The sequence below is a fragment of the Harmonia axyridis genome, chromosome 5 (genome assembly GCF_914767665.1).
Source record: "Harmonia axyridis chromosome 5, icHarAxyr1.1, whole genome shotgun sequence".
NCBI lineage: Eukaryota > Metazoa > Arthropoda > Insecta > Coleoptera > Coccinellidae > Harmonia > Harmonia axyridis.
In genome coordinates, this window is record NC_059505.1 from 7,883,152 (window position 1) to 7,902,845 (window position 19,694).

At 33.6% G+C, this 19,694-nt stretch overlaps 1 protein-coding gene across 2 annotated transcripts in view; it reads right to left on the reverse strand.

Moving 5' to 3' along the window:
• LOC123680436 (sodium- and chloride-dependent GABA transporter 1-like) overlaps positions 1-19,329 on the reverse strand; it is a 68,165-nt gene extending 48,836 nt beyond the window's left edge. Inside the window, exons 1-4 of one of the 2 annotated variants that reach the window (XM_045618335.1) lie at positions 19,111-19,329; positions 9,662-9,937; positions 1,150-1,413; positions 342-444 (exon numbers count right to left, since the gene is read on the reverse strand). In XM_045618335.1, coding sequence (XP_045474291.1) covers positions 342-444; positions 1,150-1,413; positions 9,662-9,806 — 512 coding nt within the window. In that variant the 5' untranslated portion in view covers positions 9,807-9,937; positions 19,111-19,329. Of the gene's footprint in view, positions 1-341; positions 445-1,149; positions 1,414-9,661; positions 9,938-15,278; positions 15,333-19,110 lie in introns of those variants that run through there. The other variant, XM_045618334.1, reaches the window with a different exon arrangement.
• Positions 19,330-19,694: the final 365 nt, after the last annotated feature.

The window sequence follows — 19,694 nt, forward strand, 5'->3', positions numbered from 1 at the left end:
ATGTTCAGTTTCTCCTGCATTTCTTGATAGAATATACTACAGAATTATCTACTTGAACTAAATTCTGATAAATCAGAGAAACGAAACAACAATCACTTCCTAAAAATATTTTTTCGGATAGTCTGAAATAGTGACAATTCATTGAAAAACTATAAGCTCCAACTACCCAAATGAGATATAGATTGTTGTAATTCTAATCTGAAATAAAATAAATAGTTGATGTTATACTCATAGCTTCATCAACTGAAAATGAGATGAGCATATTTTCCATAAAATATTGAATATTCGTCTTCGTTACCGAGTCAGTTAATATTATCATATCACATATTCCTGATACTCACTCAAAATATTCTTCGACTGGTGAAGTCCTAATTGAATCATTCAATGTAAAATTCGATAGATTCGTCACAGATGAAAAACAGTTTTCTGAATTCCACCAGTTATCTATGAAAAAATTCAAATGGTTACTTTGGAAAAGAAGTCAAGTTTACTAACGAAAGTTTCAGTCTGAGAGCTCGTGGACGAGATACTTATCCCTAATAGATTCAAGTAGAAAGGATCTCTAAAAAATTTAGACCTTTATAGCATTGGTAGATAAGTGTGAAATTGAATAAAATTGGGACCCAATTCTCATCATAAGTATTTCATCAACTGTGAAAAGATGTAATCTCAATTGACATACACTTTGAATAGTGGAAATAGTGCTGTAGGCCTCTTACGCAGGATATTCAGACGGTCTGGTACGAATTTTTGCCCTAGAAGAATGCTTCAGCTAATGCTTCACAATATATAGGATGACCCATTTTGAAAGATCTACTGAAATAACGAAAAGCCTAAATCAAAAACTGTTTTGCAACTGAAATTTTTTTATTCTTCAGGAAGACATTTAATGCTTCAAAGTGATATTGGAGTTGATTTCAAGGTCGAGTAGATTTTTTGAAGAGAATTCCTGTCGAGAGACTCGATCATTTGCAGAAATTTATCACACTTACATCTGCTACCTGCCAAAGGCAATATTATCAAAATTTGTTAATAATCATTTCTACTTGAACCTACTGACGATATGATATATGGAATCTAAAATTTACTTTCATCCCTCATACCTTGACTTAAGTCTGGCGTCCACGGACTCTTCCTCTATAAACTTACCACAGTTAGACCATGGTAGATCGGGCAGGTAAGAAATAATACTGATGAGGTAGAATAACGTCCAAGCGTTAATAACACAATAATAGACGTCAAGTAGAAAAACTAATGTCATACTGGCATAACCAACCCCTTTGAAGAGTGGACATAATTGTCCCACGAAGGTCATACCGCCTGAACCCAAATACTGTCCAATTGCTACTTCTTGGAAGAAGAGTGGAATGCCACATAGGAACATCGATATGGTGTAAGTGAGAAGAAAGGTACCTGAAACAAAGATTTTATTCACTTTTCTGAAATATGAAATGATGAATTCATTGAGTAATTGAGTAATTGTCTAATTATCTATCTATCCTTCAATTTGATAAACTGAAAACGAAATTTGGCGTTATGAATGGAGTTCCATGAATGTTTCAACAAAAGTCTAATCGTTAATTCTTCAGAGAAAGTTCGGGGTTTCGATCTCCCTAGAAACATTTGGAGTATTTTAAATCGACTTTGCAATAGTATGCTCTTCAAATGGCATTCTATTGAGAGCCCACTATGGGAGTATGCTGTAGAAGAAACCATTGATCACTTGGTGAATACTTGTCCCATTTATAAATTTCATGGGGTTTTCAAGCTATCCATTCAGTTTCAGATTCTCTTTTAGAATGGGTTGCTTACTTTAAATCGATATAATGAAAAATATTAGATTTATTAACAGAATTGACAAACTTGATTTTGTCAGAAACGTACCCATTTGGATGAAAACAGCCATATCTTTTTTCTTTGAATACCAAATGACTTGTGTGATACCTTTTTGAAATCACTATAAAATAGACAATTTATTGGTGTAATGTGCAGCAGTAGCTCGGTACATTTTGGTTCCACTACGATGGGCTAAACTTCATGAAAAAAATAATCCACTACCAAAATTTCCAATAAAAATATTTCTCATAGCCCCCCTTTAAAATGTTCGGAGGATGTTTTTAATGTAAACGTTGAAATCATTCTTCAGCAATATTTTACGGAAAAAATTAAGCAAAAAGGTGTAAAATTGTACCAAGCGTAAGGACAAAACTATTGAAAGGGGCAAAAATTCATTATTTTCAAAAAAAAAAAATATCTCGAAACGGTAAGACTTTTATAATAGGAATTTTTTCATAGCAGGTGGGTTATTCTTTGATCTACATTCTCCCTCGGTTTGACGTGGTCTTTACGAGACACCCTGTACATGTCTTCAACTTTTGGTGAAGAAGAATGATTGTTTGGATGAAGAGGAGGACCTTCAATATAAATATGTCAGCTTATTCTGTAAACAAATACACAAAACAATCACTATATTTTTACCTACCGGGAGATAGATTTTTTGCTGAGGTTTTTATCTGTACTTTTGTATCATACGCTGAAATGTATGGTGCCCCGTTTTCATTTCTCCTGCTAATACTCATATTTCATTTACACATGCTTCTTTCTTTGAATTTTTGTATCGCTCTATCTCAAAAGAATTATATTTCTTCCAAGCTTCCAACATTTTTATTTATATCGATAAACATTCGAGATGTAAGAGAGATATCCTATTTGAAATCAAAAGCAGTACAAAATAACGAGTTCAAATAGAATTGAGCGGATTTAACCTCGGATTCAACCAACTTGATATGAAAACTCTTCCAGTATTTCATTTTGTGCTGTTATGGATTCAAGTCATTATTCTTCTGTCTTCTAATCTGGAGAGAGGATATCCAAGGCGAACCTTCGAGAAAAAGATGAGTAGAATACACGACAGATATTCTCTTAGCCGGCGGCTCTACGTGATATGTGAATCAAGTAAGAAGGTATACAATATTTTGTGGTACAAATATCGTTTTTGAATGGAAATTTCTGGCGAGTATAGAAGTGGACGGTATAAAGGGTTTTCCAATAAGAGGTTTTATTTCAAATAGCCCGCAATTGGACAGCTGTCCCTTCTGAAGCTGTCATTTTTTACATTCGACAAGTAATACTTACTACATTACTAAAAATGCAATGAAATTGTTACATTCACTAACTTTTGGTTCACAAAACTAGAGCACTTTAAGGTTGTCATGAAGCACCTTCTCAAATCATTTTCATGATGAGACCCATTAGTAAGCAGAATTGTTTCATTCAGGGCTCGGAAAATCTAAAGATATGGTTTGAGAAGATTGCATCAAAAAACATTCCAAAAATGTTGTAGTTTTCATACCTTTTCATATATCTTATATTTGATATGTGTTCCTAGTAGAAAATAGTATATTGTGCAACAAGTGGGGAAAGTCCAACTTTTCTCGCGAGTGTGGAAGTTTGTGGCACGAGCCTGAAAGGCGAGTGCCGCAAACACACGAGCGAGAAAAGGACTTTCTCCACATGTTGCACACTATACTTTTCCTACAACTGCACCAATTTCAATAATTCAAGTAATAGACTTGATTCAAATCAAAATGACATTCGTTGACAGTATGTGCTAATTTATTGCGTTTCCATAGAAACGACTCAAAAACCCAATTTCATTGGTCTACCAAGGGAGGTGTGGGCAAAGTGCCGTGGGGAATAATATTTCCCACAGTATGCGCAATACATAGTTTTGCAATTGAGTAAACTATGCAGAATACGCTACTTTTCATAGCAGATGTAGGAAAAGATATTTCCCGACGATAATGTATATCTCCCATTGTAGTCTAGGAATGTGCTTTTACTACAAGATACAGATATCTAATATTTTTCTGAAATCGCAAACAAGAAAGTGACAAAGAAATCTGCTAATACTTTTAGTATCATATCATAACCGAAGAAGATACTTCACCAACGTCAATGATTGTTTCAACAAAAGAGACAAATTTAGTGAGATAAATGGTAATGGAAAAGACTTTTCAGGTACAGTTGTAGCATGCTACATTTTAAATTAAAAATATTCAACTGAACAAGACAGTTGATGAAAATCTGGGCGTACGCCAATGCGTACGTTCGTGCATGTGTACCCGATACAGTGAAACGGTCATATCATTTCTTTTTCTGGTTTCTTTGAATGAATATCGATAATTATCGCAGCGAAATTTTTATAGTTGTTTTCCTCTATTATATTAGTAAAACCCTCAAAAAAGGTTTTTTTTGTATTTTTTTTCTTCACTAAATTCCTAATTGATGTTCCAGATAAGCGCTGAAAGTTTGAGCATTACATTGAGAGTCCTTCGTCAAAAAACAGCCCAACATCATTGTCAACTGTCAGCTAACAAGCAGCAGTATTTACTTTCCTTAAATTTGAAGAACTGTCGCACCTAAGTTCTTTTCTCGGTTCTTTTCAACTTCGGTGGAGGAAGATTGGCTCAGTATAGAGCTAGGACTTATCTCTTCAGGGAAGTAATTTGTGAATTTGAAGCATTATATTCTTTTTTCTTGTAAATTTATAAATTTCGGATCCACTTATATATATTTCCATTTTGTAAAATATTGTATGTCAATTGTTCTGGTATAGTATATCCAAAGTCACTTGGAAGAAGATGAATATTTCAATTATACAAGGTTTGTCCAATTTCCAGAAATTCCTTTCGGCCCAGTGAATTTATTGCTTAACAATACTTTTAGATAAACCCCGGTATTTTGCAGATCGCGGTATCCACTTCAAAGGGACATCTATGGCGAAGAGTTTTTATGGAATAGTCCAAGTGACTTTGAATAAACTATACCAGATATTTCAAAGATTCAAATTGTGAAATACTTGTGTAAATATAAGAGGTGTTTAATCGACCTGGGTTTTTGTCCCTTCCATTTGGTGAATTCAGAGATCATAACCACGACCCAAAACAAACGACTGTTCTCGGGCATTTTGAGTTGTAACAAAGAGGTGACACAGTTCAGCCTATGTTTAAATATTGTTCAAACTGCAACATAACTATAAATATACCAATTAAGATAGGTATAATTGAAGTTCTATATGTGTAATAATATATACCATAACTTGTCTTAATGCGAGTTGGTCTATTTATATGAAATTGGAAAAGAATGGGATTTGAAGTTGAGCTGAGAAAATCGGCAAATATAATAACTAGTTTTCAAGATATAACAAAAATTCTTTCGTGACAAGGTTGATCCTCTGCTTGTTTCAGTTAACTGGGATATCTTATGAATTTTGTGAAAAAAAATTGGTAACATACTCAACTAACCAAACATAGAACTAGAAACTAACAGTTTGAAAATTTTGAACAAAATGTTAGCACCCTATCTCAAAGAACAGCCACACAAAGTTCAAGCAAATTTCTAAACTTAACATAAATAGATGTGTGAACTGAATGACCTAAATCGTCTTATTTCCATATGTTTCATAATAATGATACCGCAATATTCATAGCTACCCTCAGGCTATCAACTAAAGGGCTCCTTGAACGTGCTGGAATATCCTTTACGTCATCTAATTAAACCCATCCTAGAGCATAGAAGTGGACACAGCCATCTACGTACTTGATCACCCTCAATCCCTAATACATCCACTTTGTGTGAATGACACATTTCGAATTGCTACATATCTTATCACAGCTGGACAACATGGCACAATATGGTGGAGGCTCCTAATTGTTTGGAAACGTGCAATGAACTGAATAGAATTGCGTGATCTCCGTTGTCTGAATGAATCACGAGAAACAATTAAAATGACAAGATGGAAGTGCTCCGATGGGGAACTGGAACATGTGTTACTTTCCTGATAACCGAAAGCTGTAATCTCTTACGACTTTGTTACATAAGAGTCATCATTCAAGTTACATGTGCAACATTATTAAATCTGCAGCTTGGCCATTGTGAAAAGAAGGTTTATTTCATAAATTCAATAATGAAAAAATGATACGTTTTGATTGAAAATACCCATGTTATCTGACAGGAGACTTCGTGTTTTTGTCGATGATAAAAGTTTTGATTTCAAAACGTTGATTGGTTTTGTCTGCCATACTTTTCATTTGACACCCCTTTCACCTTGTAGGGAATCTGTCGATTCCCTCGAAAATATTCCAAGTCCGAGAACTGAAGAATTCAGTGTACAAACTTAGCATTATCAAAGCCTCACCCCTAAGGGATCCGTAGAAAGGCTTTGCTAACGGTCGAATGGAAAACAGACTGAATGCCCATAAAACTGGTCATTTCAGGGCGAATAATTCAATTGAGTTCAGACCAGTCTACAACTACAACATATGTCCAACACTTGCACCGACTACGAGAAGATTAAAGATTTTCACATCTGTTCTCGAGATCGACGAAGAAGTACCTGCAACGACCCAAGTGACCAGCGACCCTAAGAATCGATTAGACAAATTATCATCTTCTTCACACATTTTTAGTGGGTTGGAAATAAATTGAATAAGTGTTTTTATTCTGTTCTTTTATTTCCCTGAATTTTCCTTGACCGTGAACTACTTTAGTCACAGTATAAGGACCACAACCTCATCTGAAAAATTAATCTATATGGCCGGGAATATTGCTCTTATGTTTCGTCATTCTGATTTTGGAGTTATTGAAAATGTTTCAAATTAAAAATATTTGAAAGTTATGACAAATTATTTTCTTTAGTGTCGTTTTTGCTTAATCCAAACAAAACAAAAGTTTCCTGTTTTCATTGAAATAATAATAAAAGAAATATATGAAAAGTTGGAAGTAACTTTCAATAATTTGGTCTTGAATTATAATTATAGTACCTTATATCTTGGAGTTCAATTTGATTCTTCATTGAATTTCCAAGGTCCAATTGGAAAATTTGCATATGAAATTGAAGTTAAGGAATAAAATTCTTCAAAACATAGCTGGTTATTCAATGGAGTACTGATGACAGCTTTCTTAGTACGGCAGATTTGATCTTTTTTTTTTGCTGTTGAATACTGTTGTTCTATTTGTTTCTATTTCAAATCAATATAATGTTAACTAAAATTTATTACTCCTTTCTATCTTATCTTCTTTTTTGTTCTCAGATTTAATCATAATATAAATATGTCAGCTCATTTTGTAAACAAAGCCACAACCAGTCACTACACCTATACGAGGAAACAGTGTTTTTGCTGAGGTTTTTATCTGTTCTCTTGTATCATACGTTGAAATGTATGATGTCCCGTTTACATTTCCTCTGCTGATACTGAGATTACATCTACACACGCTTTGTTGTTTGAAGTTGAAATTTTTTTGTATTTCCCTGACTCAAAATAATATATATCGTTTGAAGTTAACCATTTTTTGTATTGATCTTCGTCAAAAGAATAAAGCTGTTCTCTCACTACTTTGTTACATAAGAGTGATTCGCTTAAATTCATCATTCGAGTTACATGTTAACATTATTACATCGCTTGAGGGGATTAAATGTATGAGGTTTAACCTGAAGGATTCATATTTGAATTTAATTCAATCTCGAATGAAGTAACTCAATTAAGCAGTGGGTTCATAAAAGCCAATGGTTACATCCCTCAACCGACGAATATAGGCGCGTAAAAGCATGAACTAACTAGCCTCTATTCAAAGCTGCAGAGCATATTGTAAAATGTCTCTTCAGAAATTATAAAACGTTGAAAAGTTGGCATACGATAAGCGGAACATTGCAGAACTTGAGTTATCGTTGAAACTTTCAGTCGGTGTAAGCTGTAAATAGGAACAAATAGGTACAAGAGTTCCACCTTGTTTTATTTCGTTCATTTCCAAGCATTTTGGATTAGATAATTACATGATCAATATACAGGTTGAGCGCTGAAATTTTCGAATTTTATTTCGATGCCTCATTAGGTCTTTTGAGCTACATTCTCAAATTGTTTTGAAAAACACAGGAAATACTAAAAAAATGTAAATGACTAAACAACAAAGACAAAAACCTATTCAGTGTTTTGAGCGTTCTAGAATTACTTATACAAATGAGATGTAATATAACACAGGTGTACAACTTTGCTTCCGCAGTTTTTTTCCGAAATTCGAGGCTTTAATGTAAAAAACTGGTCACACATTTATGATTCAAGGTATTCTCCATCTCTACTCCACTACTTTCTCCCATTTTTCGGGCAGCGATCCAATTTTTCCTTTTTCATAAGACCGGAAGTGCTGGTCAGTCAGGCCGTGTGCCATTGATTGAAACAAGCTATAGTCCTAGGGATCAACGCCTGGAGAATGAGGCGGATGGGGTACGACCATTTCAACGTTTCCAAGTATGTAAACTTTCGCAACATGGGGTCGAGCATTGTCATGCTGTAAAATCACTTTATCATGTCTCTCGTTGTATTAGGCCAATTGAAAAGTCCCCGATCTGATGCACAGATGGAGGTGCTAGTATTAAATCGATATGATTTTTAGTTAGTACCAACCTTCAAACGATACGGGTTAAAATTTGACAGCAGTCCGACCATTATTTTGTGAAATATTGCGTTGTGAGTGTAGCTACTTTTGTTATTTGAAAAAAGATAGAAAAACTAATTTCATCTGCTGCTAAAATATTGTTTTTTAAAGGGAAAAAATACAGTTGAAGCAAAATCTTGGCCTGATGAAGAGATTCCAAGGTCTGCACCAGGAAAATCAACCATCATTGATTGGTATGCTAAGTTTAAACGTGGTGAAATGAGCACCGAAGACGTCGAACACAGTGGACGACCAAAAGAGTCTGTCACCGACGAAAAATCAAAAACTTCACAAAATAAATTTGAATTGCCGTAGAGTGAAGTCGATCGAAATAGCAGACATTGTGAAGATATCATCTGAACATGTACATCATATTATTCACGAATATTTGTACATGAGAAAGCTTTACAGAATGGTTGCCCCGCGAGCTCACAATCGGTCAAAAGCAACAACTCTCAGCATGTTCTTTCACAAATAATGGCCTAACCATAGATATTTGAGAGCATTCGATGAGCCCCAGCCCCAAATTTCTTCATATTGAAGCAGAACATTAAAAATTCCCGGAAATGACAAGAATTTGGCTCGTAAGCTGACATGTTTAATCGAGAATAACTTTATGATGCAGACACAAATCGTCTTGTATTTCGATGGCGTTTGTTTTACAAATACCTAAGCTTACTACATGATATCTACGATCTATTCATTTCGACTACCACTTACTGGCTACAGCCATTTCTTGCAAAACGCTGGAAGCAAAATTGTACACTATCGATATTCTATGAGGGCTTCACGTTCAAACGACTGCACCAAATTAGATAATTCTTTTTATGTTGTGTTCATTACTATCATGAGAAGGTTTATACACTAAAATTTCTTCGAAAAAATCTCAAGGAAAAAACGAAAAAGGCTTTCTTTTTTCCTCAGACTGAGCGAACAATCATAGTCTATAATTTGACACTTCTAAAGATGTATTTTGAGTTGCCTGACTGAAGCCGGGGCTGGAAGCTAGTATTTGAATAAATTGAAAAACTTTGTCAATATCTAGTGTACTTACCTATACTCTCTCACCCATATGGAATGTTCCCATAGCTAAAAGCGACCCTGGTCGCTTTCATTAAACCAAGATTCACGGGAAGTGGACCAAGAAAAAAAAACAAAAAGCAATTACCTCCGCCATTCTTGTAGCACAAATACGGGAATCTCCAGACATTGCCTAATCCCACAGACAGGCTGATGCATGAGAACAGGAAGTCCAACTTATTTCCCCAGCCACCTCGATCCAGCTCGTGCGTGTCCGCTTTGCCGCCGTCCATAGAGTCGCCCCCGTCCTCGCACCCTTGATAAGTTACTTCCTTGGGAAAGTTCAACCTGACGAACGATTCTTCTTTCAGCGTATCCTCCACGGTGCCATTTCTTAGGCTAAATAATTTAGCGGGCACTTTTTCTGCAAATAAATCGGAGGTTTGAGACTCTCACTGAATTGATTTTGTTCGGTTTGGGGACTTTTGACGTGAAAATGAGGAGGAAATTGGCGGGTTAGATTTTGGGTTTCCGATTTCCCGGTGCGTTTTGGGTCGGACCGTAAATGTTCTGTCGAGGAACTCTGCTTTGTTGGGACTGAATTCCTGTTGAATGCAGGTTGATAAGAACATTATTGTTTCCAATCTTTCACGGACTTGTCTGAGAATATAATGAGTGCATATGATTCATATAATGAATTAAAAAATAACTCGTTAATTATCGGTTCAATTGTCAATTTTATTGACGTTTTCTGTCAAAGAATGTCCAATGGTTTTTTATTTTCTCCTTTTCCACAAAATATCTCCATTCTTAAAAAACGAAAAAAAAATACATACTTCAAAACAACTTTTGAGCGTTTTTTCAAATTCCAATTCATAAAATTTCAGTTATACTCCCATGTAATAATTACTTCAAAAAAATAAGGTGTATGATTAATCATTATACAGGGTGGACGACTATTGACTACCAATTAGACGTTTCGCAATGTGGATCTAGGGGCAATATGTATTATATGGGCAAAGTGTTTCTATGGGCAATGTGTTTTTGTGGACAATGTGGTTCTATGGGCATTGCGGGTCTACCGACAATGTAGATCAATCGAAAATGTAGATCTACCGGCAATACAGATCTACCTACAATGTAGTTCTATGGGCAATAATATGGACTAAATAATTTAGCGGGCACTTTTTCTGCAAATAAATCGGAGGTTTTAGGCTCTCACTTAATTGATTTTGTTCGGTTTGGGGACTTTTGACGTGAAAATGAGGAGGAAATTGGCGGGTTAGATTTTGGGTTTCCGATTTCCCGGTGCGTTTTGGGTCGGACCGTAAATGTTCTGTCGAGGAACTCTGCTTTGTTGGGACTGAATTCCTGTTGAATGCAGGTTGATAAGAACATTATTGTTTCCAATCTTTCACGGACTTGTCTGAGAATATAATGAGTGCATATGATTCATATAATGAATTAAAAAATAACTCGTTAATTATCGGTTCAATTGTCAATTTTATTGACGTTTTCTGTCAAAGAATGTCCAATGGTTTTTTATTTTCTCCTTTTCCACAAAATATCTCCATTCTTAAAAAACGAAAAAAAAATACATACTTCAAAACAACTTTTGAGCGTTTTTTCAAATTCCAATTCATAAAATTTCAGTTATACTCCCATGTAATAATTACTTCAAAAAAATAAGGTGTATGATTAATTATTATACAGGGTGGACGACTATTGACTACCAATTAGACGTTTCGCAATGTGGATCTAGGGGCAATATGTATTATATGGGCAAAGTGTTTCTATGGGCAATGTGTTTTTGTGGACAATGTGGTTCTATGGGCATTGCGGGTCTACCGACAATGTAGATCAATCGAAAAGGTAGATCTACCGGCAATACAGATCTACCTACAATGTAGTTCTATGGGCAATAATATGGACTAAATAATTTAGCGGGCACTTTTTCTGCAAATAAATCGGAGGTTTTAGGCTCTCACTTAGTTGATTTTGTTCGGTTTGGGGACTTTTGACGTGAAAATGAGGAGGAAATTGGCTGGTTAGATTTTGGGTTTCCGATTTCCCGGTGCGTTTGGGACGGACCGTAAATATTCTGTCGAGGTGTTGAAACTGCTTTGTCGAGACTGAATTCCTGTTGAATGCAGGTTGATAAGAACATTATTGTTTCCAATCTTTCACGGTCTTGTCTAAGAATATAATGAGTGCATATGATTCATATTTATAATGAATAAAAAATAACTCGTTAATTATCGGTTCAATTGTCAATTTTATTGACGTTTTCTGTCAAAGAATGTCCAATGGTTTTTTATTTTCTCCTTTACCACAAAATATCTTAATTCTTAAAGAGCGAAAAAAAATACTTACATCAAAATAACTTTTGAGCGTTTGTTCAAATTCCTATTCATATCATTTTCAGTTATACATCTATGTGATAATTACTTATTAATAATAAATAATTACAAAGAAATTAGGTGTATGATTAATCATTATACAGGGTGGACGACTATTGAGTACGAATTAGACGTTTCGGAATGTAGATCTAGGGGCAATGTGTATATATGGACAAAGTGTTTCTATGGGCAATGTGTTTCTGCGTGCAATGTGTTTCTGTGGAAAATGTGGTTCTATGGGCATTGCGGATCTACCGACAATGTAGATCAATGGAAAGAGTAGATCTACCTACAAGGTTGATCTATGGGCAACATTGATCTACCTACAATCTAGATCTATGGGATATGTTGGGGGGGGGGGGGTGTGCAAGTGGTAAGAAACGTGTTTTTCGTAAGGGTGCAAAAAGTTTGGAGTTTTTTCGACCGTTCGGAGGGGAGTATTTCACTGATTTTCAAAGGATACAAGCTACAAAACACCTCAGTATTTCGATGTATAAAATCCCAATTTATTGTGTAACCATAATTTTTTCGTGAAGATACTCAATTGTGTACTTTTTTGGATTTTCGATTTTTTGGTGATTTTCGATAAATGTGTATCGTGTGTCCTATTGAACCCCCTAAACCCGCCTGGCTACGCTTGTCGGTGAAATCATTTGTTTTCTATTGAATGAAAAGAAATATTTTTTTTTCCTTTTCAAAAATGTACGACATGATATCTAAATTTCTTAGTAGAACTATAAAAATCATCAAAAGTTTCAGTTTCACTCGGCAAATCAACCAAGTGCCTATCAATGATAATCTGTGAACTTCAGATAATTCAAATATATTGGTAGCCACCAAGGTCTCCGAATATAACTCCGTAAGATTTTTTCAACATTTTCGAATTGATAAATGTTATTCTTCAAATGTGACCAATAGAAAAAATATTACGGTGTTACCCAATCCGGAAACCTTGATGGTCACCGACTATTTTTATTATCTGAAGTTTCTTAAAACAATAACTGATGTACCTACATCAAGTTTACAATGGTTTTTAAATTGTATAACTATTGATTTGGGTTCAAGAATACAAACCTAATTTTCCGAAACTCTCATTGCTCCAAATTTTCAGCGACTATTTCCCCTCATCTCACTTTCCATCAATCACAAACGCTCAATTTTGAACAACTAATGACTTCTAGATGGAAAAACTGTATGACAGCATCTATCAGCACTTTTTTCGAGCTTACCCGTGGCAAAACTTGAAAGCTGTTTCAACCAAAAATTACAATACTTTTGATAACAAGTAATTATGGTATTCATGAAGTAATCTAAATAGTCTTGTCAAATACAATTCGGACATTTAATTTTTTCTGTGAAAAAAATCGAAAAAGTACAATGCAAGTAATATTTTTTTAACAAAAAGTATTCGTCATCCACTCGGATTTAAGTTGAAACCATGTTTTTTGTTGAAATATTACTTGTTTTTTCGATTTTTGTCGGAAAAATTGGATGCACTTATTAAATTACTTACAAACAATCAATTATGGCATAGACTAAAAATTGATCCTTAGGAGAAATGAACAATGACATCGAATAGAGACTATAAGTAGTATGCAGTTCTTTTGTAAAAGTATCTCAAAAAATATCGATCAACTCGAAAGATTGTGCAAATGAGCTGAGATAAATTTGATGGGGTAACCGCAATCTGCTTCTGCAATATGTATATAGATTTACATAACTGAGTTGCAGACTTTTCAGCAATGATTATGTTATCTACATTATATTTCTTTTCGCTAACAACAGTAATTGAATATAGAAGAAAACGAATCGTTTTCTTGTACTTAGTGTTGTAATGGTATTTTTTCATGGAAAATAGAATACTGATATCAGATATCTGATGAAGGCAAACATAAGAGTGACACTTCTCTTGAAATGAATCAAGTGAAAATTTAAAATTGTTTGTAATGGCAACAATATGTAATAATTTTTGACATTCTTATGTCATTTGTGTTCAGTAGGACACAATCATGGAAATATGCATGCTTCAAGAACGTTAATTATTGTTGAATTTTTTCATCAAAATCAGTTCTGATATGGAAATACTAAGAGAAATTTATTCAATAAAACGACTCATTCTTCTTCAAATTTGAAAGAGAATTTTCTGAACACAATAAAAAAGTACCAGTATCAAGTATTGAATCGTTCTTGGTATCACTTTTGAATTGGTCTACAATACGAAGAATAGTCGATCATATTGTTAATTTAACTAATGAAGAATGTTACGCGTTTCTTTATGAGCACACACAAAACTATTGTATTTTGGTCCACCCTGTACCAATTGGAATCAACTTGTGATACATTTTTGAAATCAGCTCAGCTGGAGTAATCGGAAAATTGAGACAAAATGGGGGTGTTCCATTCAAAAAAAAATAACGGTGACGTCATTACTCGAAAGTAATTCACCCTTTATATTAGATTATTATTTCAAAATACGGTAAATTGAAATAAAAATCGACGTGTTTCAGGATTATTTCTTGAAATTGTCTGTTTAGCTAAAAATTAATTTGTTCCATACTTTACGCACACAGTGTGTGTTAGTCCTCGGAACTCTTCTACCAAATTTGTGATATAGAAAACTCTTCTGTTAACTCACTTTTTTTGATGAAAAAAATCGATATTCATTCATGGAAATATTTCAATAATTTCAATAAAAATTCAGTGAATTACAGAAAATGAGGTACCTATAATACTTTTTCCAGAAAGCTCATTTTAACGATCGTTCATTCAAAAACTTGCCTCTTGGTAGTTCTTTTTTGAATTTTGAACTCGTGAAAGAATATCAATATCTTCTACACTTGTATTATAAATAGCTATACTCATACACTTCATTACTTTCGAGCAATATTGAGATGAATTTCATTCGAAACAACAAGATGTATTGTTTCAAAAGAAATCTGCAAATGAAAGAAACCCAAGATCGAAAGCTCGACATTTAATTGAGAGGTTTTTTCACAAAGCAAATCTGAATAAACTGACGAGAATGCCGTCAGCAAATTTTATTGATTCAGCTCTTCTTATACCGCATATCGATATACCCAAAACCACCACGTCCCTAATATTATAGTGAAGAGGACTGGAATCAGGTCAACCAGAAGAGGGAGAATCTCTAATTGAGTAACGAAACAAAAAGAACTCAAATATTCATGCAAATTCGACGGGATTCCCGAAACAAAAAGATGAAAATTGAGATCGGAGGGAACTCCTGAATGAAGTTATTCGATGGAGGTTAATAAATGAAAGCAGGAGATTCAATCACTCTGCTTGTGAAGTTCGACTGAATTCGAATGAGATGGTGAAAAGAATATCTTTATCTTTCTTACTAACCATAATGTACACTGAGCTGCATTTTACCTGTAGACACTTTGCCTTGAATGTTTGAACTGCATGGTGCAATAATTGTATTCGCTATTTTTATTTTTCCGTTTTTGGCAGCCTGTACCAACGACTTATAAATAATTTTCATTTTTTTGATACAATAGGGACCCATTCAATCTAATCACAATGGTTTGCACGTGTAAGACTTCCGGAATCTCGAAAGTAGTATCTAAATATGCTTTCCATTGAAGAAAAATTCAAATGATTTATTATCTATTCGATAGGTTTAATCATCCAAAAGTTTCGTTTGAAGAAGTTTTTGAGGTTAATTCATAAGGCCTTAGGTATCAGATAAATAACAACTTTCGATACCTAGGAGATTTACTCTGTTCGATACTCTACAACAGGTTCTTGATTCAGTTGAGAAACTGCACTTTTCTATAGGAGATGAGAGTTTGACGATATATTAGATTTACAGATCCATTCACTCAAATTTAAATCGAAGCCTAAACAATTACGTTCAATTGACTAAATAATTAAGTTATTTCTTGTATATCGAATGCATTCCGTTATTATTTGAATAAAAATCACTTGAAAGTGGAAAAGAATCAAAACATTTTGAAATAATAATGAAATAAATAAGGACCGTTTCAGAATAAATGGAAGGTAGACTAATAGAATATGTTTTCATAAAAAGAAATATATGTACCACTCATATACAAAATGATATGATATACAGGGTGTTTCATTCAAAAGTGTCCACCCTCAATAACTCAACAACGAATCAGAATTTGTGAAAACACTCAGACAGATCGATTTTTGATGACAGGGGACATGATCTGGGATACAAAGTTTGTTTCTACTAGCAACCCCCTGGAGAGGGTTGCAAGCCCATCGAGAATTTGAATTTGAAAGTGGGTAGTTTTGTAGCACAAAAATCTATGCATGGATTCAAATTTGTATGAAACTGCAGTTTGTGATCTATAAAGTGAATATTGACAAAGTTACAGGGTGTTTCTATGTAATTATGGTACCGATAAAACAAAATGAAACGGAGATGTTCCAATTGATCGTATAATTTCAATTGAAAGAAACATATTTTCAACAAACAGTGTATGTTTACCACAAATTCTCAAATTTCTCACCATAAGATTGCATGCACAGATAAAACCGTGATTATATTCTATTCGAAGACGAAGCAAAAACAAACAATAAGATGATTAAAAAGTGTTAAATACCTTTTTTCTCTTCATACTCATCAGAACCTGCACTGCCAGGTGTAGGCAATACGCAAAGAGATTATTGCTTTCAGAAAATTTCGTCTCTGTATTGCAGAATCATTATAGGTACGTTTTATCAGTTCTTAATAAAAATTACAAAATGGTCAAAATGGTTTACAGGTTGGAGGAGAGGAAGAAAATGTTAAAAATTCATTTACAGAACAATGACTTTCGGATTTTCAACATTTCCTTTCTCTCCTACAACGTGTAAACCATTTTGAAATTTTTATTGAGAACTGACAATACACACCTTCAATAATTCTGCAATACAGAATACTGAAACGTAATTTTCTGAAGGCAGTAATCTCTTTGGGTATTACCTACACCTGACAGTGTAGATTCTGATAAGCATACTTTTGGAATCACACTTAATCATTGAAGTTTCTTACCAAAGTAGAATACACTACATTCGTGGTAGAGTCCGGTTTTACAATTCTAAGACTTTACTGGAAAATAATAATATACCGAATAAGAATAGAGGGCTCATCAGATGAATTACAAAAATTTCACAGTAAAATGTTCTAGTTATTTTAAACAATTCAATACAGACAAAAGACGTAGGTATCCAAATGTTTTCCAATAAACTCTGGAATCGTGTCATATAAAATTTTTAATCCTTTTGGAAACTTTCATTGTAGTTATATTCTTGATCCCCTTTTCATTTGAATATTTCATGTTGGAAATTCTAAATTGTCTAAATTCATTCTTGAGTTTTTGTCTTTGTCTTCTATTTTAACCTTGAATAAATCTCATAGAATTCAATTTCGTTGAAAGTAAATGATGCATAATCTCACTCGGAAATTTTACTATTAAAATTGACTAAATTTCTTCATTTCGTTCTCAAAATTTTGACCAGGAATGGACTTAAACGATAAGGTTCAGCTCACTGATGGAACGGATTTACCTAAAATCTTCAGAATTACTGGGTAGGTCCGGAACTAGAATATTGCGGTTAAATTCGTGAATCCAACTAAGGGTTTCGTAAATAATTCCATTCGAAATTTGTATCCCTATTTATTTCAGAACTGCATGTTCTATTGAGATGGAAATTTGGATTTAGATAAAGAATGGCCATTTAAAGCCTCGAGTGAAAATTCATAAGATCGCGTAATCAGAACCATAAAGTACATTGAAGTAGAAAATCGAAAAAGGTAACCCAATATTTCGGTAACCATAAAACCGGCGGAGTTAAGGCAGTGACAATTTTCAAGCTAATCTGATGATAACATCAGAACCTTAGAAGATTCGAGAAGAATATTTAAAAATAAATAGGTTCTGAATATTTACGTGATTTTAAATCTGCTCAGGTTCAGATTTCGCCTGTATAAATATAGAATAACTATTGCAAGCTGCTTGCGGAATTTCGTGTTGATAACGTTATCAGAAACAAAAAAATCTAGAAGAATATCGAGAAAAATTCACCCAATATTTCCATGACAACAAAACTGACGGAGTTAATATTTTGGGTTATGATGTGAAATACCAATTTCAAATTTCAAAAATTTCTATCTAATAACATCTTCGATACCCTAGGATATCCAAGAAGAAAATTGAAAAAAATACTGAATATTTCCATAATTTTACATCTAATCGCCTGTATTTATAGTAGAATACAACAGTTTTATAGTCTTCTAAGGCTCAATAGGAGTGAATAAAAAGCTGATGAGAATCAATGCTTTTCTCGTATTTTCAATGCACATTCGTGTTCATGGACTAACTCATATTTTGCAATTTAAATATCTGTAAATGAAAAGAGAAAACTAAGAAAAGTTCATTATCCATTCATTTTCTGATTCTGGAAATTTTTCAACTTCAAGGACTTATACATTGTTTGTTTGTATAAATACTTTCCTTGAGGAAATCTATTCTAAATAATCTACTAACATAGTAGTCTCTTTTCGATTAAAAATGAAGTGTGTTCAGTTTCATTTCTTCTCATTTTTGGGTATTGAAGAAATAAATACAAAATTTGTCCTATGTCTTCTTTCTGAATAAATGTTTAATTTATGTTTTTTTGCTGTTTTCAACTCACATGTCATTAACCCAGTTTATATTAGAACTTTCAAGCAAAGCAAGATCGAATATAGGAAGTTTATATTTCTAAATCATATCATATATATTATATTACAGATATGATTTAGAAATATATACTTCCTATATTCGATCTTGCTTTGCTTGAAAGTTTTAATATAAACTGGGTTAATGAATAATGACATGTGAGTTGAAAACATCGAAAAACATAAATTGAACATTTATTGGGAAAGAATACTTAGGACAAATTTTGTATCTATTTTTTCAATACCCAAAAATGAGAATAAATGAAACTGAGCACACTTTATTTTTAATCGAAAAGAGACTCAGTTAGTTAATACTATGTTAGTAGATTATTAGGAATAGATTTCCTCAGGGACAGTCTTTATACAAAAAACCAATGTATAAGTCCTTGAAGTTGAAAAATTTCCAGAATCAGAAAATGAATAGATAATGAACTTTTCCTAGTTTTCTCTTTTCATTTACAGATATTTAATACAGATTATATTTCAAAATACTGTCAGACTCACCCGAATTAGAAATCCGTAGAAACACTTAACGAACCACACAGCTTTCTCAAACTCACTGCTTTATCAAACTTTTCAAAATCGGTCCGCCTTAATTGGAATTAATTTGTTATTCACTTTCAATTAAAAACAGTTAAAGTTTTCATTACTTCGATTGACCCAATAAAATACCGAATTCACTTCACGGAACGGCAAATTGGAACTGAAATTATCCAGACCTTTTCAGTTAACGCAACTTGAACTTTAAAACAAAGAAAATGCAACTGACAATTATAAATAGACACTTGAGATCGTGAAGTCTGAAGAAGAACATGGTTGCTATTTATGTGGAACTGAAGCCCGTTTAGTTCTTTATTATTATCTCATTTTGCAAAAACATCGAATTCTTTTCTCGTTGTAAATTGAAAGTTCAATACGTTAAACATTACACAGGGTTTGAACTATTTAGGGGACCACTACAGGGATATCGAAAACCGTTTGAAAGGCAGGGTGGCTTGAATTACAAAAAAGTTGCGTTATTTAGGGATGAGTGTGTTGGTGTTAACAGATTCAAAATATCTCCATTTGTTCCCGAGATATCTCGAAAA